At 37.4% G+C, this 27,410-nt stretch overlaps 1 protein-coding gene and 2 pseudogenes across 1 annotated transcript; all 3 read right to left on the minus strand.

Annotated features, from left to right (window-relative positions):
* Positions 1 to 1,079: 1,079 nt before the first annotated feature.
* On the minus strand, positions 1,080 to 5,114 carry LOC107750796 (claudin-7-A-like). Its single transcript, XM_016566316.1, has 3 exons — positions 4,723 to 5,114; positions 1,505 to 1,669; positions 1,080 to 1,278 (listed from the first exon to the last, which is right to left on the minus strand). Exons 1-3 carry the CDS (start codon positions 4,943 to 4,945, stop codon positions 1,190 to 1,192), a joined length of 477 nt encoding a protein of 158 aa, XP_016421802.1. The 5' UTR covers positions 4,946 to 5,114; the 3' UTR covers positions 1,080 to 1,189.
* Positions 5,115 to 8,403: 3,289 nt separating this feature from the next.
* On the minus strand, positions 8,404 to 18,445 carry LOC107750784 (acetylcholine receptor subunit beta-like; annotated as a pseudogene).
* Positions 18,446 to 23,579: 5,134 nt separating this feature from the next.
* Positions 23,580 to 27,410, minus strand: part of LOC107750770 (acetylcholine receptor subunit beta-like) — a 12,635-nt pseudogene continuing 8,804 nt past the window's right edge.

Here is a 27,410-nt window from a genome sequence, read left to right on the forward strand (position 1 = left end):
AATGTAAATAAGATAAATAAGATGTAATGTAAATAAGATAAATAAGATGTAATGTAAATAAGTCTTATTCAACCACCAGAATAATAACCAGCCTGATACAATGAAAGCCAACTTTATTGAAAATAAGCATGTAAAACAAATGTATAAACAATAAGCTAGCAAACACTGCCATTATCAATGAGCTTTTATAAGTAAAAGATGTTCAGATAGGCTCATGGACAATACAAATGAACGTGAGGTGGTGTGTTAATACTGAAATGTGTTAAGCAAATGAAAAAAAGAAGAAAAAAAAACGTTCAGGGTCTTCCTCTGCCATATGCAATTACATGATATTACTTAAGAGTGACTCAAATGAGTATTCAAAATGTTAGCATTTCTGTAGGATGAATCCTCAAAAACAATTCTTTAAAAAAAAAATCTGCCTCCATTTTGGGCAACACCTGCTTGTTGGTTATAGTGCTCCCTAATGGGCACTTTGAAAACACCAACATATATGACCCACTACCCAAGTTTCTCTACTTTGACACAGAGAACACAACCTAGCTGTTTACTTCAGTGAAACACTGAGGGCTCAAAGCAATCTGTGAGTATTTGTACCGACACTAGATTTCTACAGTCCTCCATTTCAAAAACTCCCAGTGAGTTTGTAAATACATTTTCTATTTGAACTTTTGGACAACTGATAGCCCTTTTTTTACAATGGGACATTATACAGTTTGTAAACTGTTTTCTTTCTCAGCAACAGCTGTTTAACCTTCATTATTCAGTTCATTATTTTGTTGAAGAAATTCTTCACCTTCTGAAGTTGCTTCAGTGTCTGTCCAGTAGGGGGCAGTCTTGGTCACACATATTCTTTGTTGCTGCCGCTTGCAGACCGTGCAGAGTTACTTTTAGGATATTTTGACACTTGTTTACTTCCAGGGCAAGAGGCAGCCAACATGGCTCCACCGAGAACATCAAGAAATTTTCTTAACCCGGTTCCTGGATGCTTCCCAACACTTTACATTTTGCATGTTTCCATAATCGAACCCACCCAATTTAACTCATCAGCACTAGTAGAAGTGCTCCAAGAACTGAAATGGGTGTGTTGGATAAGGAAGACGTCCAAAATGTGTCTTTTTGGGGGACATCCAGGAACAGAGTTGGGACATTCTGCTCCAGAAATTGTGCAAAGTAGAATTCTTTGTGCTCACTTGGTGTTGACTGGAGTGAAGGGGTTGTAGAAAGCTCGAATCACATTGTGGGCAAACCACGAACAGGCAACAATTGCACAGAGGGCTGTAGGAACAAAATACAGAAACTGTTTAAAAAAAAAAAGACAGAGGTTCTTTCTTAGCCAATACCTTCAAAGCACTGGCTAGTTTAGCATTAGCTGCCCTGTTTTCTTTGATGTTCATTGACCCACAGACAGAGCAGAGACTGATGTTATATAAGAGCAGTTCAAACATGGTTTACTGTAAACTTGCATGAACAGTCTCAGTATCTCGCTCACACATACACTCACCTCCCACTAGCAGTATGATGCCTCCTGTCATGGCCGTGCGAGCCTTGCGAACTTTGTCATTAGCTCCACAAGTGGTGCACTTCATGCCCATGCAGGCCACACCAAGACCGCAAATGGACACAATGATACCCACAATCATCAAAGCACGGGTCGCTTGAAGATCACCTACGGGAGACAGATAGAGAAGGTCAGAAAGACATCAAAGAGATGTGGATTCATCTTACTGCTGATTGTGCTCTTACTGTGAGTTTCTCCACTAAAACTAGATGTTGAGATCTTAAAACAGTCAGTCATGCAAATGGCTAAAAACCACCAGGAAATAGCTGTTTGACATTATAAATAATCTTAAATGATAACAAATTAAATTGTATAAAATTGAGTTTCTACTCCGAAACTAGACATTGTGATCTCAACAACCATGTTATAAATAATAATAAAGATAATAATAATAATTTAATATTATACAAGTAATATCGAATTATTAGGGCCCGAGCACCGATGGTGTGAGGACCCTATTGGAATTGCTTCGTTTCTTCTTCTTCTTCTCCAAAGTGAATCGCATTTTTGAGGGCCTAATGCTCCAAAACTCATGAAGAATGTACGTTATTCTGAATTTACTGTACAATTTTTGTGCAGTTTTTGACATTTCCAGGCCTCGTACTTTGACGAACTCCTCCTACAGTTTTAATTGGATCATCTTCAAATTTGGTGAGGGTTATTTTAAGGCCTTTGTGATGTTAAATTGTGAAGATCTTGAGTTTTCGTCAAGGGGCGTGTCCCTGGCGGCCTGACAAAGTTTGATGTTTCGCCATGAAACATGCAAGCAATGTCCGATCTGCCTCAAACTTCATAGTTGTTCTGTCCTGAACACATGTCCATGCCCATATTCAGTTATAGTCATAGTGCCACCTGCTGGCAACAGGAAGTGACATGCTTAACACTGTTATGGACTCCTAGCAACCTATTAAAAAGCGTCTTGAAGTGTTAAATAGGCTGGCAACATGCTAGAAACATGCTAGCAACACTTAACTAATTGTTAAAGCATGCTATTAATGCAGTGAAACAGGAAGTTGATGTAACTCAGGCATGCAGTGTCCAATCTGCCCCAAACTTAACATGTTTGATGAGTCCTGGCCTGAACACATCTACATGCCAAGATTCAGCTATAGTCATAGCGCCACCTACTGTCAATAAGAAGTGACATCTTTAACACTGTGATGCACTATTAGCAACACCGTAAAATATGCCATTGTGTGCTAAACATGTTAAAAATTTGCTCAAATATGATAAACACTTACTAAGCGCTAAAGCATGCTATTAATGCCATGAAACAAGAAGTTGTTGTAACTCATGCATACAATGCCCAATCTGCCCCAAACAAAAAAAGTCCTGGTCTGAAGACATCTACATTCCAACATTCATTTACAGTCATAGCGCCACCAGCTGGCAGTAGGAAGTTTGGCACAAATAACTGACTTTGACATATTCCTCCTATATTTATCACTTTAAATGCATATTGCCCACCGTTAGCTGTTTTCCTAAAGTCACCGGGTGGCGTTCAGCCCAGGTGCGAGGGCCCTTTCATTGCTGCTTGCAGCTTTAATTTAATATTAAAACTAATTTTATAGAATTTAGAGTCTAAAACTATATGTTGAAATCTTAACAACCATATTATAAATAATAATGAAAATAATTTAATGTTACACAAGAAATACTGAATTATTATTTATATTAATTTACAAGTAAATTGTATAAAAATTGAATTTAAACTGTATGAAACTGAGTTTTTACTCCAAAACTAGATATTGAGATCTAAATTTAATTATCATTCAATAATAATAAAGATGATATTTTAATATTATACAAGCAAGGGAGGTAAAAAAAAAAAAAAGGAACGTGTGAGGGGCACGGGTGCAAGCTGTAGTGAAGCGGAAGAATTATTCCTCTCCTTTATTCATTAAAACACAATGAGGCATCTCTTGCCAGGCACAGAAAACAGTCAGTGGTGGAATTCAGGGGTCACCCTTCATCCATGCTTTCTCTCGTCTTTCGCTCCTCCCTCCATCCAATTTCAACCTGCTGTCAGGTGCAGTTCCAGCTGGTTTCAACTAGAAGTGTCCTGCAGTTTTCTCAGAAATGACCCCCGAGGTTCTGCCCAGAGCCCCTCAGAAAATACATCAAGTCACTCCAAAACTAGATATTGAGATCTAAATTTAATTATCATTCAATAATAATAAAGATGATATTTTAATATTATACAAGTAATATTAAATTCTTATTTATAACATTAAAACAAATTTGATCGCTCCTCCCTCCATCCAATTTCAACCTGCTGTCAGGTGCAGTTCCAGCTGGTTTCAACTAGAAGTGTCCTGCAGTTTTCTCAGAAATGACCCCCGAGGTTCTGCCCAGAGCCCCTCAGAAAATACATCAAGTTAAAGAGTGAACCGCGAGAGCTAAATCACATTTTAGAACAGTCTATGTTAATCTGTAGAGAGTGTTCCTGCAAACTCTGAGGTGGAACGTGAGGTTGTGGTTTCCTATCCCAGCCCTCGGGGGAACTGAGGGAATGGGGAATGTTTCTGTAACAGCCCTACACTGAAGCACTCAATTCAATGAATAAACTCATAATTCATTACTGGTAGTTGGGTGTGTTAATAAAAATACTTTGGCAGCTATAGAAACAATGGATTATGTTCTTCCAGGAGAAGCACAGGCACCATGGCTACTTGTCCTGCCTGGTTACATTACAGTCATACAGTAGATCCAAAGTCTCACTGGCGAGGCCAGCATCCATTAATCAAGCTGGGAATGGCATCAGTGTTTATTTGAGTGTGTGTGTGAGAAGAGTTGGAAACTACGGCTTCAGTTGCCAGAGAATTCCAATAAACACCTACAGTACAGATATACATTATATTACATGACAGGCACTTCATCTGTTAGACCAATTTATATAAGGCTACATATTGGATCCCATGTGTGATATTGAATTTGATTTTCTACATTCAAATTTAGATTTATTCTTTTTCGATTAGCTCGATTCCTCTGGCTCCTTTACATGTGGACCTTCAGGTATTACAGGCAAATACAGATTAATCATGTACTAAAATATGGAACATTAATAAATAAAATGAATAAGTATTTTATGAACTAAGATAGACAGACAGACAGACAGACAGACAGATAGATAGATAGATAGATAGATGTTTGACACTCACTGTCTAATTGTAGAATGGAGTCGTAGATTTTGCACTGAAGCTGTCCGGTGCTCTGAAACGCGCAGGACATCCACAGTCCTTGGTAAGTGGCCACTGCCGTGATAATACTGTCCCCCACGTACGCGGACATCTTCCACTGCGGCAGGATGGTGCCCACGATCAGTCCAATGATGCCAATCAGAGAGAGACCAAATCCAAGCAACTGAACGCCCGAGTTTGCCATATTTTTTTGACACTTAATGGCAAGCAGAGCAACAGTTGGCAACAAACTTGAGAAAAGCTCCTGTCCCGCACCTGTTACTCTCTGAAGGACCTCCCCGAAAAAACTGTCGATGAAGTTGAGAAAGCGACCAACTCTCCGAGGAAAAACAGCAGTCTGTCAGTCAGCTGGCGGTGTTTATATCTCGACACGGATGCCAGTTACGGTCGAAGTGCCGAAGTGTGGTCTCGAGCGAATGAGAGGGTAACGGCAGGCTGGCGCGCGATGCCCGTTGTGCCATGCCCGGTGTCGTGACGTCACGCCACAGTACCACTCGCATCATCTTTACTTAAGTTTTAAACTTTTATTATCCTACAAAAAATATCGGGTAGCAAGCTAGATAAAGTTTATGTTTTCTCTATAACATATTCTTCTAGCCAAGTGTCTTTAATAAGGAAACCCGCTTCCACCAAAAACATGTTGTGGTAAAAATCACAAGTAGGCTATGACATGAAAGAAAAATTAATTATGATTTCCTTTTGTATGTTGGCGGAAACGGGCTTCCATAGAATAAAACACTAGGTTATTGTTGTTGTTATAGTTATTATTATAGAAATTATTATTATTATTTTGCCTGCTTTAATTTACATTGATACATTTGAAAACCTTCCATTTTCCTCCGTTTACTTGGTGCTTAAAACGTTTCACATACTATTGCCTATTCAGTCTCAGAACCTCGACTTACATCTTGTCCATTCCATGAGGACACGTTTGTCACGTCTAACCATTCCATCAGGTGACCTATGCACTTCCGGTGAAAGGGGAAACAAGTCTGGAACACTATCAACTATTGTCTGCGGTGCAGAGTTGGCGCCAATGTTACAATGATCTTACAAAGGTAAAGAGGAAATATCTATAACCTGAGAAAAATAGGGCGGAAGCAATAATGCTATTCGAAGAGGAAATTGTTTTCACTCCAGAAAGTGTCTATGTCCGACACCCATGTTTTCGGTTGATGGTTTCTTTTAAAGGTAACAAATAGGATTTAAACGAATAGATAACCGAAAAGCAGTGGTGGACGAAGTACACAAATCAAGTACTTGAGTAAAAGTACAGATACGTATAATAAAATATTACTCCAGTAAAAGTAAAAGAACTCCTTTTTCAATTTTACTTGAGTGAAAGTACAAAAGTACTCGATTTTTTATGTACTTAAGTAAAAAAGTACTGTTAGATAGATTTATATTGCAATTTTATATAGGCTAATTTAAATTTATATTAGCACATATTTTTTATAATCCTACTGCTCAAAATACCTGGGATTTTCCCAAAATAACCACTATATTATTACAAGGAGTAACGATATGTTTTATGAAATGTAGTGAAGTAAAAAGTACGATCTTATGCTTTGGAATGTAGTGAAGTAAAAGTTACTCAAAATAAAACTACTCCAGTAAAGTACAGATACTTGAAAAATGTACTTAAGTACAGTAACGAAGTAAAACTACTCCGTTACTGTCCACCACTGCCGAAAAGTCACAGTTTTGTTCTCGGAATTCTCAGAGAATGTGTAGGAGAGGTGGAATAACAGTTGGCAGATACAGTAGAAGGAACTTCTTTGCTTCAGTAACATCTTGAAATTAGCACACACTACCCTGGTCGCCCCTGGTAACGTGATTTATCTGTCACCCTAACATTGGCCGGTTCCTGAGCACTGGGCCAAGTAGCCTTGACACACAAAAGAAACTTTGACATTTTTTCAAAGCTTCTGTCCCCACCTAGTTCCAGTAAACAGACAACACTCAGTAAAGGGAGAGCAGCAGTGCTAAATCAGCCCCAAGAAGAACAGAAACTCCCTTCATGGCTTTTCTTCTGGCTGGCTCCAGGGCTTTTTTTGTAGTTTACAGACAGTGAAAAAAAAAAAACAGTGATTAAACTGGTGTAAGCCTTCTTAGAAGCCCACTGAACCGTTAGCAATAAAACACACAGGCCTCTGGTTTCCCCTGAAAAGCAGTGACTTGGCTAATGCTTTTCTTATTTCATTATTTCTTACCTCTTTCTTTTACTTCTTATGCAACTAGGTGCCTTCACAGAAATGTAGGCACACAGGCCAAACTGATGTAATCTAGGAATTCCAAGGTCTCTTTTCTATTGATGACAACTTAAAAAAAAAAAAAAACCAAAAAAAAAAAAATTTACAAGTCATGTTTTTAAAATTGGTCTTTTATGCTTACTAAGACTGCATTTATTAGATCAAAAATACTTTGTAATTTGTCTTGAGAATAATGTGCGCCAAGACCAGAAATGTACACTAAGAAAAAAATATTAATTTTCATTTTGTTTTCATGCTGACTTTAAAGACTTGTAACATCCATGACTCAATAAAAGAAAATCATGACTTTAATTTCATGCTACAGCAATTGATTCAACACAAAATATTAGAAAACTAGCATACAATTGGTCATGTAAGTCCAAATAATTTAATGTTAACCCAATAAAAGCTTCTGTAAGGTAATCATGAACAATATCATGTTGCTTTAGGAACTTATGAGCCATGAGTTTGGCTCTGCCAGTATATTCAGATTTTAAAGTTTTAAATCTCAAATTATTTGAGAATTAGCCAAGAGTAAGTGGTTCATCACAATAATAATAAATGGACAACATAATGCAAGTTAATATTCAAATTACTGGCTGAAAAAGAGGTGTGTCAGCCAGAAAACCATCAGCTAATTTTATTTAGAATTGACTGCACATCAGTTCATTAACTTTACCGTAGCTAGATTGGCAAAGCATGGAGTTACGGCATGCTTGTCAGACTTTATATCCTAATGGTTTAGTGACGAGTCAGATCCAGGAAGGATTTAACAAACCACTGCTGGCAGACAGAAAAGAGCTGCACACAAGGAGAGAAATATTGTATGACTGTTTAGATTATGCTGAATGCATGTGATTATAATATTTATGATATATTCTCTAGGGCATTAGAGATGCCCAATTTCTCAAAAAAAAAAAAAAAAATTAAAAGAATTATGAAATAAACAATAAATAAATTATTAAAAACAATTAAATAAAGGCAACAATTTACATGCTCTCTTTGTTTTATGAACATCAGATCAATGAAAAAGTTAAGAAACATAAACATTAAGAACATTTTCTTAATATATTACTTAAGAAGTAAAATAATTATTCTTAAAGTTTTATTACATATAGTGACTTAATACAGTATGTAATAAGTGACAAATGAAGAGTAAATGTATGATTATAAGCATAGTGGATGAATTGAAAGAAATTGAAAATAACAAATATTTTGTTATGGAAACATATCAACAATATATTATAATGGAAACATCGAAAGAAAGAAAGAGAGAAAGAAAGGGCAAATAAATATGATTTTTGATGCCCCCTAGAGTCAGTCCACACCAACTACAGTCTTAGTATGTTTTGTGTTCAGGAGCTGTGTGCCTGTCATTTAAGGGATGTGCTCATGGAAAAGGTTGGTCAGGAGTGTAGTTGAAACTGGCATCCAGAAACATGGCCAATGTGCCCAGGGTAGTAATGATGACAAAGAGCCAAAGGAAGAGCCGATCCAAAACCACAGCAATGTACTGCCAGTCATCTGTCATCTACACGGGCACACATCAAACACAGAAACAATGTGATATGTTGATCTCACCGACACAGGAGGATGTGTATTGTCAATTTATGAATAATCATGAGGATCAGGGACAGACCGAGAGGAAGAGCCTTAGATAAAGGTTTCTTTGTGTATCTGTGAGTTTGTGTGGAAAAACAGAGACGGAAAGTGAATGAGAATGTGTGTGGTTTGTGAGCATGTGTGTTCATAGACTTACAGTACCGTCCACATCCTGTTTCTTCAATTGTTCAGCCATGTACGTGACGGCGGCGATTGCAGATTTGAGATTCGGAGGCAGAATCAGACAAAAGTTGTCACTGTTTGAAAACCTCTGCAACTTCACAGTGCTCTCGTTATGACTGAAAAGCACAAATACACAAAAATAAAAGAATGATTAACTCTAAACAAAGGTTCATAAGTGTACTAACAAAACACAAATTGTTATGCTGCAGTGTTTCCATGTCCACTCACTGTAAGTGGATTATTAATATTAATATCTAACAATTATCATTAAACGAATAGTTCACCCTAAAATAAAAAAAAATGCTAAAAATGTACTCACCCTCAGGCCATCTCGTGCTAACCAATGGATTCTCTGCAGTGAATGGGTGCCACCAAAATGAGAGTTCAAACAGCTGTCAAAATCACAATAATCCACAAGTAATCCACACTACTCCAGTCCACCAAAACTGTGTGTAAAACAAATCCACCATTAATGCATTTGAACTTTAAACTTCTGTCATATAGTCCATAATCCATACTGATGCTTCCTCCAGTGAAAAAGTCCATGACCTGTTTTCCCTTTCTCATCAAAATCCACAGAAATATTTGTTTAGAACTGTTTTTTGCATGTAAACGATGCATGATCTGTGCATATTTCTCTCCTGATTCAGACAAGATAACTTTTTCACCGGAGAAAGCAATATTATGGATAAGGACTCATATTTTAGCAGCATTTTGCTTCACAAGAGGTTAATTGATGGACTGGAGTTGTGTCAGTTACTTATGGATTATTGTGATGTTTTTTGTCAGCTGTTTGGACCTTGACGGCACCCATTCACTGCAGAGGATCCTTTGGTGAGCAAGTGATATAATGCTACACTTCTCTAACTCTGTTCAGATGAACAAACAAACTCATCTACATCTTGGATGACCTGAGGGGTGAGTACATTTTCAACAATTTTTCATTCCTTTGAAAATTGCTTGTAAGTATGAGCAGCAATTTTGGCCGTTGATATTAATTAGGATATGGTGTTATATTGCTCACAGTTTTTAAGCACTCAGCTTTCAATAAATTTTTCATTCCTTTGAAAATTGCTTATAAGTATGAGCAGCAATTTTGGCCCGTTGATATTAATTAGGATATGGTGTTATATTGCTCACAGTTTTTAAGCACTCAGCTTTCAATTTAGTCAATACTGAGAACAGAAAAAAAAGATGGGAAAAAAAGGAATATTGGAGACTAGGTGGTACTTGGCCTAAACGTTTGATACTGTATCGTATTGCATATTGGTTAAATGTGCTGCCTGCCCTTGTCTTCCTCTTTTATCCTGAAAAATATGACCTATCCCATGACCTGACTGGTCTGCAAGTGACAGCCGCACACTTTGAAACGTCAGGGCAACATTTAGACAACATGCACTTATTTATAATGATTTACTGCACCTGTTGCATGTTTACATTTTTAGAACAGCACTGAGTTATTCATGCATAGCTCACCATCATCATACTAGGAGAAAATCATCTATTTCATCTACTACAAGTAACAGCATACTTCTCTGCAACAAGGCAGACAATTTAACAGTACAAACCCTGCAGGATGAGTTATGTATCAAATGTAACATTTTATGGAAATAAATAACCAAGTATGAGCAATAGCAATTACAAAGCATCACTAATAATATATAGAAATGTGCAGTAGCTAGTTTTGCATGCTGTGTTGTACAGTAGCATGAGTTCATTGTAGAGGTCAATATTGTGTTGCTCTGTGCTATAGTGGGAATGAGTCTGTCATACAGTGTAGCATGAATGAGAGCAGTGCTGTGTCTGGGACTGACCTCCCTCACATTCCCATTCTTTCAAGGGTGAGTTTTTTCCAACAGGGATTATACAGAGAGCACCACACGTCCGGCACATGATATGCACAGTCAATGAGATGCATACCGGTATAGACAGGAACTCCAACAACTCATACAAACGTTTGTTTCCACATACTGTATGTGTGATGTATGCATTCACTTTCCTATGCACATGTTGCATACACACACTTAATATAAAAACCCATCCTCAAATGATTATCTGCACAGACACAACTCACGCACACAGACCTCTGCACAACATAAACAAACAATGCACATAAATACAACACAGATTCAAATCATGTTGCGCTTCATACTCTTTCACTTGTCTTTTCAGCCAGTTAAATAAACATATGCAGGACATCAGAGTAACATGCTGACTACAACTTTTACTAAGCATTGTAGGCTGTTTTCATTTCTTTCATTTCATTTCATTGCATTTTCTGTGGAATCAATGTTCAAACATTCTAAAATGGCTAGAAATTGAACATAATGTCTGAGAGTGTTTTCATGTGCAAAAGTTGTAATTTTATCAGCATGCTGTTTAAACCACAACCACCACCACCAAACCCCAAAAGAACAAAAGAACAAAATTACTACAACCTAACACTTTTAAGGACTCAGGAGGAGAAAAGGGAGTATCAAATGTCCAAAACTGTAAAATTTCTACTAAAATGTCTGACAAGAATCAATGACAAATTAATCAATGACACTCTGCTTGCAAAATATCACAACACAAACTCAAATTATGTAATTTTAATAATTAACTTCTAAAATGAGGCTTATTGCTTTCATACCAATTGTGTATTGGGTATCCAGACACCTGTTTTCAAGCAAGACCTGAGTTCATTACACGTTTCACACCAGCCAAACTCTGACATCAAACACGTTTGGGACCACTCATCTGCTGTCAAACCACTGTTAGATTTAGCAAGAAATTCAGGATATTTAGGCCTTTGGGTTGTTCCAAAGTTTGGATAGCATTGTACCACCTGCTAATAAAAATGGATCACATTCAACAAAATTAACTTTCCCTGAAATCACTTCTCTTATCCTGTAGCCCTCAAGACCGGTGCCATGTCTTGAAGGACTTGTGAGCTTAGCACTTTAATAAAGCTCTATAGCGGCATGCAGCCATCTTAAGACCACCTGTTAGACTGGCTAAAGAGTGGCACACTCTGCAGCACCAGATTACAGGAGCAAGAATGACAGGCCACAGGTCACAAGCCATTCTCAAACAGATGAAGAGGAGGAAAATAGGCACCCCAGGCCCACCAAACAGTTCATTACTACTATTAAGGACAGATGGAGACCACACACTGTACAATAAAGCAGAGTCATGTGCACGTTTTCAGGAAAAACCCATCAATCTGTCCATCCAAATGTCCATTCATCCATTTATGTGCATCCTCTACCTTCGGCCCTCCCCTGCTGTTCTTGTGTGCATTACACTCTAATGCCTCAGCTCAACAAGGGCTTAGATTCTGGCGACTTTGGAGGGGTGACTGGGCTTAACTGGGCTGAGATCAAATGCCCTTGGATTGAGAGGAGGAACAGCCAGCACTAGGGCTGCACGATAAATCGAAATGGAATCGAGATCGCGATTCGACAGAAGCTGCGATTGTCATGCGTATCTTTCAGTGAAGCCCGGTTCTGTGATCAGCAGTAAATCTCCATCCAAAGGCCAGAGGGCGCTCTCGCGCTGAAACTCCAAATACGCCTTGCAGAAGAAACCCAGAAAATGCCTATAGCTGCAGCTGAATAAACAGAAGATTAAACTGCTTTCATTGAAAATGCGCATGACAATCGCATTCGATTAATCGTGCAGCCCTAGCCAGCACAGCGACTTTCATCATCCGCTCACCCTGATCCACGCTTATGAGTTGTTTAAAAGCGAGCAATATTGCCAACACCAGCAGATTATGGTACAAGCACATTAAAGTGCTGCATATTGATTTGGCATCTATGTGTGTTTTTGTCTGAGTGAGTGTTCATTAATTGTGTCTAACAAGAGTTGTACTTCGCATTTGCAGTCAAACAGATTTGACAAGACCAATAAGCAAAAAGACATAACAAATAGGTAAAAAACAGGCAAACTATTGTAAACTTCACTTTGTGGTTATAAACTTTAACCACAACCAAATCAGATGTTATTCTATACAACTCTATAGAACATGCATATAGTTCTATCATGACAACTCTTGGAAGATTTTAGCATGGTAATGGATATGACAATATTGCTGTACTGCCAGTCTTGGCGGAATAGATCTTCTACGCTACTGTTGGTTATTGCTGTTTTTGTAGATTATTGCTGCTGCTGCAAAGCAAGTACAGTAACTTGCTACTGCCAATACATGAGCAGATACAGCTCGCTGAGTATTTAAGACATACTGCTGCTGCACAAATAGCATATGTAATAACCCGTAGCAGATCTATACAGGTGGAGCTGGGGAAGGTGGAGGGTTTCAGAGGAACTCTGAAGGCGTGCTGCGAAATGCTCTAGTGGATGCTAACCAGCCATTTAAATGTAAAGCAGCAAGCTCACTGGCTGTGTATGCAACATGAACCAATCAGTGCCAAGTCGTGTAATGTTGTGAATATCATCAGTTTGCATTAACAACCCATCAGCCTGCGCCATCTTAAAAGTTTCATGACATAACTTTTATACGCTATTATCTCATATTCATGCAATTTATATCACATTTAATCTTAAAAGTTTTGGAAGACACACAAATTGTTATAAACAAAAGCAGGGTTATTTTGTGATTGACTGAGACTGAGTAACTGATTTTTATTGCACACAATACCTACCTTCCTCTCCAAGGCAATACCAGCTCTGGGTTGATCTTTCGGATAAAATATTCACCTCCAGGTTTAAGACCTTTGTCCAGAAAACTCAATGGGATGCTTTCTTTTGGCTCGTCCTCCACTGGTTCCTCAATTTGGGGCCTCAGCACACCCAAGTAACGGGGAAGTAAGTTGATGAAAACCTGTAGAATGTTAGATGACAGGAAATGCTTTCAGGTTTAAGTAAGTTTACTGAATTACATGAATAAACTGCTTTTTATAATAAGATTTTTTCTGAATGTGAATCTTCCTAAAGGTCACCTTTCGCACCCATAAGGGCATGTGGTGTGTGCTGGGAGTCCTGTGGTGAAGGTTCAGGACCACCACACTAAGGATGACTGAGAACGTCACCAGGATCATGGTGAACATTACGTAGTTAACGATGATAGGAATGCCAAGTGATGTTTCTGGGACTTTGTCAGCCAACAACAGCATGAAAACAGTGAGAGCAATGAGGACTGAGATGGACAGAGTCATCTTCTCACCTGAGGGAGAGATCAGAAAACATGTCTTACATACAGACACATTGTGTTCCATTCCTCTTTCAGTATAAATAAAATGACAAGTGATTAGATAAATTTAAAATTGCTCAAGACAAAGTTAAACAATGTCATCCACAGTTTGCATACAGCCAAATATAAATAATAAAAAAAACAAAGAACTACTGTTCAGAAGTTTGGGGTCAACAAGATTTTTTTTTAAAGAACTTTCTATTCATCAAAGAATCCAGAAAAAAAACATGTTTCCACAAAAATATTAAGCGGCACAACTGTTTTCAACACTGATAACAATAAGAAATGTTTCTTGTGCAGTAAATCAGCATATTAGTATGATTTCTGAAGGATCATGTGACAATGAAGACAGGGGTAATGGCAGCTGACAATTTAACTTTGCCATCACAGAAATAAATTACATTTTAAAATATATAAAAATAGAAAACAGTTATTTTAAATTGTAATAATATTTCACAATATTACTGTTTTTCTGCATTTTTGATCAAATAAATGCAGCCTTGGTAGGCATAAGGGACTCGACTTCAAACTTTTGAATGGTAGTGTATATTTAATTAGTCAGGATGTTTCATAAAACATCAAAGTTGAACATAAACTGCACAATTTACAGTCAACATATTGATTTTCTAATTAAAGATGGCCACCTGCACCAGGTGGCAGATAGAAGACAAATATGGCCAGCACACTGGTGAGGATGCAGGGCACGATGATGTTAATGATGTAAAACAGAGGCTTCCTCTCAATGATCAGGTAGAAGCTGATGTCCTCATACAAGTCATCGTGGATGTTCTTTCTGCTGGGCTTGTGACAAATCTGCCACTCACCGTTCTCTTAGGGAAGAGAGAGGACTGATGAGAGAAAGAGAGATAGAAGGAAGAAGAGAGTGTGCCATGTGCCAAGTTGCTACATTGCTTGGCAACCATAAACAGACTACAGGTAATTTAACTATATTACTATGCTGAATATAATAACTTTGTACAAATATTATTTTCATAAATAAATACAAATAATCACTATTGTAATATTCCACGGTTCCTGACCTTGGAAAGGAAGCTGTCACTTTTAGGATGAAGTACACTAACCAGTGAACGCATTCTCATCAATCACTATCTCATGGAGCTCGTTGCCATCTTCATCTAGACCGTACTGAAGGTCCACTTCTGAGTTACGTATTTTTTACGGTAAAATTCCGGCAACCACAGCTGCCGTTTTTTTACTGTAAATTTTACGGATTTTTTTTTACAGTGTACAACACAATAATAGTACAACTTTAAATCAGTAATATGGTTCAAGTGATTTGTGGTTTAAGGTTCAACACAAATTAAACTCCAACAATAGTTTCTGTGACTCTGACAAAGGAATTTAGTTTACTATAGAAGTCTATTTACTATGATTCAAGAATATTACTTTAACATGTAAGCATACTAACAAGTTCACATGTACCTCTATGGAACAGGAGCTGCGGTAGATGGCTGGTGGATACCAGGAGACGGTTCCATCGCTTCTCACTAGCACGTTTACATACAGGGCAACATCAAACTGACCATCATTACTATGAAACAGAAAGAGAACCTCTTAGTCAAGTCCTAAATTCAGTGTCATTTGCAGGTTTTATTTTCTAAAAGCAATTTTTACAGTGTAAAGAGATCAAAAGGTTTTTAATTCAAGTATGATACTGTGGCAGGTGCCCTGTTGCTGCGGAGCAGTGCCGATCATGCACTTCTTAAAACAACATCTTTCAAATGCTTGTCAGTGTGGCCTTCTTGGAGGATGATCTCACTTGTTGATTAGGTAGATGTCTGGACGCCACACTTTTAAGGGAGGAATTCGCACAACATCAATATTGTCATAGTCCTCAGGATTCCAAGATAACCTGTAATCTGTCCATTCCTTGAAATGAGAGAGACAGAAAGAGAGAGTGGAGGGGGGAATGGAATTTCCATCAGATTCTACTGTTTTTTTTATACTGACACTTTATTAAGCCATTTTGAACCTTTGGCTGGTCGTCATAATTTGACAGAAAAACTTGACACTAACCCAGTCACTTACTGAGATTAGAAATGATGTCTTTAAAGAACATTATATATATATACACCAATGCTGCATGATGCATTTAAAAAATACAGTAAAAACAGTAATATTGTGATACATTAGTACAATTTAAATTAACTGTTTAATTAAAAAATAAATGATTTTAAAATGTACTTTTTTCCTGTCATGGCAAAGCTGAACTTTCAGCAATTACTACAGACTTCAGTGTCACATGATCCTTCAGAAATTATTCTACTATGCCGATTTAGTGCTCAAGAAACATTTCTTTAAAACATTATTTAACCGTTTATCCAAATCAGGATATCCTTAAGGAGACATTTTGACAAATCTATTGAGATCAAATTCATCCCCAGACCTTATCCCCAAATGTATCCCCAATTCCCTTAGTTAAGCAATCCAATTCTTTCTCTGCCACACACAGCATTATCCTACTGAGCACCACGAGCACACTTATTTGCTCTACATCTAAAGAAAGCCCATAAGACAGTTTTAAAAAAAGAAAAGAAAAGCCAAAAATGACTTGCAGTTATAAAAAGTGACAGTCAATTTAAGCGGAAAATAAACAGCGGTTAGGAAGGATGAGATAAATGATCAGCCTCTCACCATATTCATGAACACGTTTGTTGTCATCTCTCCATTCTTCTCGTTCTGTGAGAGAAGAGAGATTAGCGCGGCACTAACGCGTGTCGAGTGTGGCATGCTGTCACAGTCAGTCCTTCCGTATGAAAGCTAATGTTCTATACATAGGAAAATGTGTGTGGACGTGTTTATGCATGAGTGTTATGTGTATCATACCAAGCTGATGAGCTGTACTAAAGTCATTCCCACTCGGATCATCACTCGCTCATTCCAGGTACGCGCTGGACGCACCTTCAGGTTGTAATCCTGAAACAAATCCTCCAGTAGCATGCGTTCAGCCTCGGATGCCACTGAAAACACACATGCAGACACACAAATGCTTGTTTTATTTCAGCAGGTCATTAACTCCTTTCCTCTCCTTGTTTCGTAATCAAAATAAGACTTGTCTATCTCGCTCTCAGTGTTTCTTCTGACTTGTAGTCATAAAAAGGGTTTTCTAAGAATGGGCTGACCCAGATCAACATTCAGAGGAGTTAATGGCCTCAGCGCTGCTTTCTTTGTCTCCTTATTACAAGGTCAAATATGCTGTAGCATTCTAAACATTATATGGATTGTGTGTCAGAGAGATGCAGTCCGTCACATGCAGTTTATGAAAGCACATAACTGACACACTGGTGACATATACACCTGTTACTATCTGTGATCACGTCTGTTCAGATAAACAGACCATATACTGATTCCGAATTTCAAACTAATTAATTAATAATTTTCGAATTATTTCAATATTAATATATTTAATATAGTAATTTATATATTACATGTATATATTTATATGCAATTTATATATATATATATATATATATATACACACACACACACACACACACACAATTAAATAATTATTCATGATGAACATATATTAATATAAATATGATTGTACATACTGTAAATTATGCAGTACATTCACAAAATGTATTAACATAACATTTTATATAATAATGCATAAACTCTTAGAAACAAAAATATACATGCATACACACACATATATACATACATTTGGGGTAAGTCTTTTTTTTTTTTTTTTTTAAAGAAATGTATCTTTTTTTAGCAAAAATCACACACAATTAAATAATTATTCATGATGAACATATATTAATATAAATATGATTGTACATACTGTAAATTATGCAGTACATTCACAAAATGTATTAACATAACATTTTATATAATAATGCATAAACTCTTAGAAACAAAAATATACATGCATACACACACATATATACATACATTTGGGGTAAGTCTTTTTTTTTTTTTTTTTAAAGAAATGTATCTTTATTTAGCAAAAATGCATTAAATTGATAAAAAGTGACAGTAAATAATTTAAGTTGTCCTTTCGAACTTTTTATTCATCAAAAAATTCTGAAAATAAAAATGATCATCTTTTTCCACAGTAATAAGCAGCACAACATTGATAATAATAAGAAATGTTTATTGAGCACCAAATCAGTATATTAAAAAGATTTCTGAAGGATCATGTGGAGTAATGGCTGCTGAAAATTTAACTTTGACATTACAGGAATAAATGATATTTTAAAACATATTAAAAATGGAAAACTTTTACATTTTAAATAATATTTTTTAATAATTAATAATTTTTTTCTACTGTATTTGAGATCCAATAAACCTTTACAACCCCAAATTTTTGAATGCTAGTGCAAATACGTCAACGCAAACACTCTTCCCACATCTAAACTGCCAGATCTGTATTACCTGTGAGAGTTAGAAGCCAGCAGCACCACAGGACCCCAAGCAGAGCCTTCATTTTAAGTACAATCTGTATATCCACAGTTTGGCACCAGCCGTCACCACTGGCACCACGTACAAACACACCTTAACAAGCTCTCACATGCACTCACACTAACTCGCATATCCCACAGACTCTGTCCTCTCTCTAACCAACAGCCCAGTGTGATTGTACCAAACCTTCCCTACTGAACCCTGACATGGTCATCTCATCACTTTTCTCCTCCCTGCAACCTGACTTTTGAAAAGCAGGTCTGTGATTGGTTGGGAGGAAAGAGAATTATGGGAGGGAGAAAGGAATGCGTGGACTCTGTGGCAGCCCTGGCAGGCACCTGTTGATGGTTTGTGTAAGTGTGTGTGTGTGGATACTTTTGTGAGAGAACAAAGGGAAGAGGTGGGCACGACTGTTCCTTTCCGGAGGGTGAGAAAGGACAGGAGTGAACATACTCACATACACACACAATCACACTGCTCACATACTTGCGTGGGGACTTCCCTTTCCTACTTGTTCTTAATATAACCCAATTATAATTACTAAAGACCAACTCGAAATGCTAATTTTGCCATTATTAGATATGAATTCAAGTGTTTAGGACTTTTTTGCCTTGTGGTATTCATTTGATGCATCTGAATTGGCTTAGTGCCATTCATCTGAGGACATTGTCGGTAACGGTGTCCCCATACACACGCGCATGCACAAAGTGGCCAACATGAAGGCATGAAGATTTCACCCTCTCAACATACCCGTCTCTCTGTCTCTGTTCAATTTGTTCTGTCTGTCTTGTGGTAAAGGCATTTGCTATTGCTGCAAGGCGACAGCAGATATACAATCTCTCAAATAAACACACACACACACACACACACACACACACACACATAGCATGCAAAAGGCGTGATCTCTGACAAAAAAGCAGATTTTCAGAACACATTCTTTACTCTTTATTCAGCACATAGAAGTTTCCTTAAAAAATAGTCACTAGATAACGACTAGAATAGCCTACACACATTTAAGAGCACACATCACACTGCAGGATCAGAACAATTCCTTACACATTATTCATAAATGCAAATACACTACCGTTCAAAAGTTTGGGTTTTTGAAAAAAGTCACTTATACTCACCAAGGCTACATTTATTTGATTAAAAATGCAGGAACCACATAAGTGACAAAATTTTTATTTTTGGTTGGACTATACCTTTAAATATCCTTTTTCCCCCCGAAGTTTAAAGTTATTGTGATGTATAGCTGAGTGAAACAGTTTATTGAATAAGAAAAAATTCAGGGCGGGATTTAATTTGGTTTACTGGGAATTAGCAAGATTGCTGGATCGTTGTCGTTTGCTATTGCTGCAATCGCATCGTCATCGGTTGAAGACATGTGGTTGAGGGTAAGCGGAACTTAATTTTTTATTTTATTTAGGTCCTCAAGCACCCCCCCCCCATTTTGGCATGGGGACATAAATGACATACCCATACATGAACGGATTTATTATTTTGTACTCCTGACATAAATGAATACATTTCTGTCACTGCAACAGTTTTGTCAAAATAGTGGTCAAATATCAAAGCCAGAGCCTTTAATCTTTCTAATGATGCACAGTTTGTTCATTTCAAGTAAGAGTGTGATGTTTTAACGTGCTGTGAAAGTGAAACAATAATTTGAGGCCGCCAGCGATTTTTGCGTTTTAATAGGATAAAGATTATGAGGGCTCATTAATTAATGGTGTGCACACCACACACAATTTCTTTATGATAAACACTGCAATAATTCATAAAAACACTTTAAGAGTTAACCTCAGTAGATTTCTTGGACTGATCAGAAAGTTATGAACACAGGCTAAAACCTCAAACAGCAAGTCTAAATCCGTGGAGGATCACATTACTTTGTCCTTGAGAAAAGGGTGCAAGCGTTTAAAGCCTTAGAATGCATTGGGCTGTGCGCCTTTCCTGCTGTGCGTGCGCACCCACATAATCCCAAACCAGAAAAAAAAGCTTCCCAAAACTCCTGTGTCAAGGTGACCCACGCTAATGTATACCGCAGTTCATATTCACTCTCACTTATTTTATAATTCACTCTTTCATTAACTAACTCACTCAATCATTCAGTCACCCACTCACGGTCATTCTCTCTTTCTTTCCTTTCTCTTTTTTTTTTTCCCAAATCCATGCTTTATGCTGATGGTGTCACCACCCACCCATGAAATCCTTCCAGTGTGCTGATGAAATGCTTATCACCGCTGATGTGTTGCATTCCTCTTTTGTGAATCTGTTTGCTAACATCTGTTTCGTTATGAATCCCCTCTCTTTCTTGCTCTCCCACTGCCCCCTCTCTTTCTCTTCATCCATTTTTCAGATACGACACCTCCACTTCCCACCACAAGGGGTCAGTGTGAATCTCCATTCCTCACAGCTCTCATGTCTACTTGTGTATTCAGGTGCAGGAACAGGAGTTCATTGCAGGTAGTCTGTGGTTCCCCAGTGAGCTTCAGTGACCTGAGTGGAACCCCATTAGACCGAGACATACGTTAATGCCAGGCTGAGAGCACAGCGGATTGGGAGAACAGAGCAGAGGCAAGCTTTAGCCCAGCTGAGGAGTGTGTGTTAAAACACGTGCCTACATCTAAGACTTGAAACAGCATTAACATCATCACAGCAGATGATAGATCAAATCAAAGTGTAAAACATTGTTAAAATTCATTCAAGCACTCATTATAAGTTTTTTTTCTACAATTAGAGCCATAAGTTACCATCAGATGCATATTCAGAATGGCAAAGCTCCAATCTGTTTCACAGGTTTCTGGAGTCAGTGAACACAGTATTTTATCAGTCCTCCAGGGAATAAACATCACAGGATGCTAAATCGAGAACTTCCAATGAAGAAATAAATGCTGGATTTTACAAAGTTTATGCAGAGTTTATGGTATTCAAAGGTTCAGGCAACTAGGTATATTCTGCATACGTTATTTGTTTCCCAGAGTATGTCTGAGAAATAATTAAGAGTAGTTATGGACAAAGTCTACATGAATTTTCCATGAATTGCATCGAATTGATCAAAAGTGACAGTAAATACATTTATAATTGTTAAAATTATTAACATTATTACTGGTTTCTATTTCAAATAAATGCTGTTCATTTGAATTTTCTATTCATCAAAGAATCCTGAATTTTTTTTTCTATTTTTTTAACACTGATAACAATAATAATACATGGTTCTTGGGCACCGAATCAGCATATTAGAATGATTTCTGAAGGATCATGTGATACTGATGACTGGAGTAATGATGCTGAAATTTCAAATTTGCCATCACAGGAATAAACTGCATTTTGAAACATAATAAAATAGAAAAGAGTTGTTTTAAATTGTAGTAATATTTCACAATATTACAGTTTTTTACTGTCTTTCTAATCAATGAAATAAATGCAGCCTTGACAAGCATAAGAGCTGTCTATCAAAACCATTAAACAATCTTCCCTTCGAAAGGTGTGGGGTTGGTAAATATCACATTTAAAAAGCAAACTGTGGTTATATGTTGCAAGTTATGTTTTACATATCTTGGGCAGAATAAGCTAGATGGCAATAGTCAAAAGTCTGGCGAGTGTCTGCACAAGACCGTGTTTTAAATTAATGAAACAAAAGGTCAATAGCATCCTCTGCCGGTCTTGAAGAATTTTTATTTTTTTTCAACCCTTCGCTTTTTCCTTCCCTCCTCATTCTGTACGTCAGCAGACACAGATGACTAATCAGGAAAGACTAATTTGACTAAAACATGGTGGCACTGGTGCCAAAACACGCTATAAAACCAATTAAAAAGCAAGATACCGCTGCCTCATCGAATTTCTTTCTCATCTTCCCTTTCTCTCTCACACTCTCTCCTGTCTCTACATCTCCTCCCGCCTCTCTCGTGCCTGATGCAGGGCAGGTCTAATGTGTCAGAGCCGATTTGTGCTGATCGTTTTTATTTTAGTGATGATTTCTTCTTTTTTTCTCACTCCCCATACACACACACACACACACACACACACATATATACCCCAGACGCACACAGCTCGCTGAGAGAGAAATTCCCTGGTTAAGGTGATTTAAAGTGTATAAGAGAGAGAGTAAGGATTAATCAAACCCCAAGGCGTTTAACTGTGCTCACACACATACAGTGGGGTCCACGAGTGTGAGACCAGCAGTGAAAATGCCTCTATTTAGCATTTTTCTAATTAAACAGGCTACAGTTTTTCATTACAAAATATATCATCAGCAAAACAATTCCAGTTAAAATTTTAATTAAAAAATTAACATGAATTTCAGAATATCTTAGCATTTGGTAATGTGTCAGAGCCGATTTGTGCTGATTGTTTTTATTTTAGTGATGATTTCTTCTTTTTTTCTCACTCCCCATACACACACACACACACACACACACATATATACCCCAGACGCACACAGCTCGCTGAGAGAGAAATTCCCTGGTTAAGGTGATTTAAAGTGTATAAGAGAGAGAGTAAGGATTAATCAAACCCCAAGGCGTTTAACTGTGCTCACACACATACAGTGGGGTCCACGAGTGTGAGACCAGCAGTGAAAATGCCTCTATTTAGCATTTTTCTAATTAAACAGGCTACAGTTTTTCATTACAAAATATATCATCAGCAAAACAATTCCAGTTAAAATTTTAATTAAAAAATTAACATGAATTTCAGAATATCTTAGCATTTGGTTTGTCCCCCTTTTGCTTTAAAGCAGCAGAACTTGCATGAACTCCACAAAAACCTAATCAAAACGAGACATTTTACCCTTTGTAAAAAAAAATTGTATGTGACATGATCGATGCCACATAATTAGTTATGTGATTAGCAACCTAGAAACAGTGCGGAACCTAAAAGAGTAAATTTTTACATCCAACCATTCTTTTTTCCAAAGTCCTAAAACTTTGTCCAGATTTAGATTTTGAATTCCAGATTTTCAGTGTGGCCTTTGACATGACTGGGGTCTTTAAATGTGTCTCCAAAGTTATCATGATAACATTACTGAATACTTATTATTGTGTACCTGTGCTCAAGTGGCAACACTATTATCTTAAGAAATCAGTTCTCTTCTCCCTTCTGTTCGAATTGACCCCTATGACCCTACTGATCTGTGACCTTCAGATGACCTCAGGAGCTCACCTGTGGGGTTTGGGGAAGAGGAAGTTGGTGTTGTTGGGCTTGCGGATGAAGTACTCATCGGCCACTCTGCTGATGGCTTGGGTGTTCTCCTTTTTGGCAGGTTTCTCAAGAAAAAGAGGGGTCTACTGTTTCGGTCGCAGCATCCCCAGGTATGGAGGCAACATGTGGATGAAGATCTAGAAGAAATGTAAATTTACAATCTTATAAGTTTCTACATTAAAATTCATATACTGTAATAACAGATGTTGATTTACTCAGAATGAGTGTTGATTTTCGAACTGTGCATGTTTGTTATTTGTCCATCCTCTATTCACAGCACAATAATACTTATGTAAGCAAAACGATCATTTCTGGTGCACTTTATTAATAGCACTACAGTGCTTCTTAGTGTTGTGGAACAACAGTCGCCTAGAGATGGCTGAGTCCTCGCTTCATCTGCATGACTTCACAAAGGCTCTAAAAGAAAGAGACAGATTGCACTTGGCCAGCAAATAATCTTTCAGCCTTGCATCACACGTCTGTTTTCACATGGCCTTGCTGTCATGAGTGAATGTCCTGCAAAACTGAACTGAATGTGAATAAAGAAATGCTGCTTTTTTTTAATTATAATCTTTAGAAATGTTGTCCACTTGTGATTGGGTAGCTTGAAACGGGTGTTAATAGAAGGTATAAATGGGTCACTGTGGTGTGATGAAGAGGCCACGGCTTTAATAAGTTTAAATAATGTAGAGCTCACAGCCATTGATAAAGGTTAATAGGCTGCTTTTTTGAAAGATACTGTTATTTTGCTGTACACTCTCTTTGCTAAACTGAATTGTTGTCCATTTTGAACCATTATGTATTTCTTGTCTATTTTTCATTTTTATCCTTTTTTCATAAGTTTGTAATCGGCAGATGGGGGTGTTTTGGAGTGTCCGGGAATAAAAGAAAATGCTAAATGGAAACATTTTCTGCATCTGTCATTTTAACAATGTAGCCGTCAATTTGTTGAAAGCAGCTGACTCCACATAATTTCCACAAAAGGATGTGTATCTCCTTACAAAAGCAGAGTGACTGTGTTTTGCTAATGCTAATTTATTCTCAACCCAAAAATAAAAAAAATATTCCATCCCACAATAAAGACTTAGGTTACACTTTATTTCGATAGTCCACTTTAGACATTCTATTAACTATAAGTAACTTTGTAACTACATGTCAACTACATGTCAGCTAATTCTCATTAATTTGAAACTACATGTCTACTAACTCTCAGAGTAGACTGTTAGGGTAGGTTTATGGTTAGTAGAATAAGTTGACAAAGAAAGTGTTAGAAGATAGTCTTAAGTGTTAAGCAGACAGTCTACTAATACTCGACTAACTGCTAGTTGACATGTAGTTGCAAAGTTACTTACTGTTAATAGAATGTCTAAAGTGGACTATCGAAATAAAGTGTTACCAAGATTTACTGCAACTTCATTAAGCATAATTCCAGTTTGTAGAAAGCAAGTTCATATGCTATATGAGATCTTCTGTACTGACCTTGCGCACCCAGAGGGGCATTTGGTGTGTGTTGGGGGAGCGATGGTGAAGGTTGAGCACCACAACACTGAGGATGACAGAAAAGGTGACCAGGATCATGGTGAACATCAAGTAGTTGACAATAATGGGAACACCCAGAGATGTTTCTGGGACTTTGTTGGCAAGCAGAAGCAGGAAGACAGTTAAAGTCAGCAGGACGTTGATGGAAAGACCCATCTTCTCCCCTGAAAAGAAAAGCGAGCTCCTCTTGATCTATTCATGCATACACTTACACCGATTCTTAATGTGTTTTTTGTGATTAGGTTAATTGTACAGTATATAATGGAATTAATAGACCATACTGTATAAGCTGTGGAATTAGCTTGTACTGATGATCCCTTCATGATTTGTTACTCTTTTAACTGGTAGAACTGCAAGACTGAAAGACTGTTTAACTGTGCAGGTATAAACTCTATTTATAATGGACAATAATAGGACATTCATTAGTTCAAGGTCAATAAAACCCAAATCTAATAAAATGGCCATTTGTATTGATGTTCTGATACTGATATGTCTTTAAAGTGGATTTGATTGATTTAACCATTTGTAATACATCCTGGCATCAGTTTTTACCTGCATCAGGTGGCAAGTAGAAGTTAAAAATGGCAATGATGGTGATGAGGATACAGGGCAGGATGATGTTAAACATGTAATACATGGGATGATCCATGATACCTCTCGATGATCAGGTAGAAGGTGATGTCCTCATACAGGTCCTCTCGCACATTCTTCCTAGAATCCTTGTGACGAATATGCCATTCTCCACTCTCTGGGATGAGAGACCAGAAAAGCAAAATCTTTTTTTTTTCGTGTATAGTTGGATACGTGGTAGAACATTACTATGACATAATACATCATTGTCATTTTGAGGGAATTTAAGCAGGGTAAGCCAGTGGGCAATTTTTTGAAATGTAACAGTTTAATGTAAAATATCGCATTAAAAGTATTGCATTCCTTTAAAAAAAAAATATTTTTTTAAAATTTAAAATCACAAAGGCTGAAATAATGTACAAAGGCTTTACAAAACTTTGTCTGAACATTTAAAAGGTTGCTCAGCATTGCTAGATGGTGTCTAGGGTGTTGCTAGGTTGTTCTAGGTCAGGGGTGTCCAATACTTCTCCCAGAGGGCCAATGTCATGCAGAAATGAGCTTGCCTGGAAGCTTTTAGTGAGTCTGAAGACTCTGATTAGCTGATTTAGGTGTGTTTAATTAGACCTCTGCAGGACAGTGGCCCTCCAGGAACAGGCTTGGACACCCCTGTTCTAAGTGGTTTCTTAACAGTTGCTAGAATGTTTTTTTTAGTGGTTGTTAGGGTGTTTAGGATGGCTGCTAGAGTATTTTTAAGCTGTTGTTTAGGTGTCATGGGAGGTTAATAGGGCATTTCTAGGTGTTTGATGTTGTAGTCTTAGATGCATTCTTTGAATGATCTTAATGCTCATGAATGTCAAGGGGTAGTGTTAGCGTGCCATTACCACTAAAGCCTGTGTCGTAGACTATCTCTCGGATTTCATTTCCTCTTTTATCAAGGCCATGCTGCAGATCCACTTCTGAGGAATCATACGTATACGAGCGGAAAACCATGGTGCAATTTTGCCAGTCGAAAGGAAAGTATGTCACCTGCAGATGGAGAAAAAGGTACCGAAACAGAGTTTGTGCATGTTAGTGTGTGCGCTTGTCTGATGAGCATCTTTCCTCTCAGATCTTAATTTAATAATCTCTCTTTCTACTTTTCACACATGCAAAGATCAGATGGAACATCAAACACAGCCAAACTAGAGCGAGGCCAAACAAAAGCAGCAATACAAATGAGGAGGGAAAAAAGTGCACAAAACAAGTACAAAAGAATCAGACAGAACGAAAGAGATCCTCATTTATATGAGGTAAAGTAGACTTTTTCAACAAGAAATTCTCCCCAGCAGTGTCCTACAGTAATATATTCAGTGCAGTTGTGCCGAGTATAAACACTAGTGATTTAATGCGTCATTGAATCTCTTATGATTTTCCACTTCAATACAGTATTTAAAGGTCTCATCCATAACTTACTCTTATTACTACAGTATTTGCCGAAAGGTGCTGAACATTCATCAACAAGAACAATACCGAAAAAATGAGTGCTCAAAAGAAAACGTTAAAGGGGTCATATGATGCGATTTCAAATTTTCCTTTCTCTTTGGAGTGTTACAAGCTCTTGGTGCATAAAGAAGATCTGTAAAGTTGCAAAGACCAAAGCCTCAAATCCAAAAAGATATTCTTGATAAAAATTAAGAGTC

This window comes from Sinocyclocheilus rhinocerous, unplaced genomic scaffold, assembly GCF_001515625.1.
Source record: "Sinocyclocheilus rhinocerous isolate Xijiao unplaced genomic scaffold, SAMN03320098_v1.1 scaffold1564, whole genome shotgun sequence".
Classification (NCBI taxonomy): Eukaryota; Metazoa; Chordata; class Actinopteri; order Cypriniformes; family Cyprinidae; genus Sinocyclocheilus; species Sinocyclocheilus rhinocerous.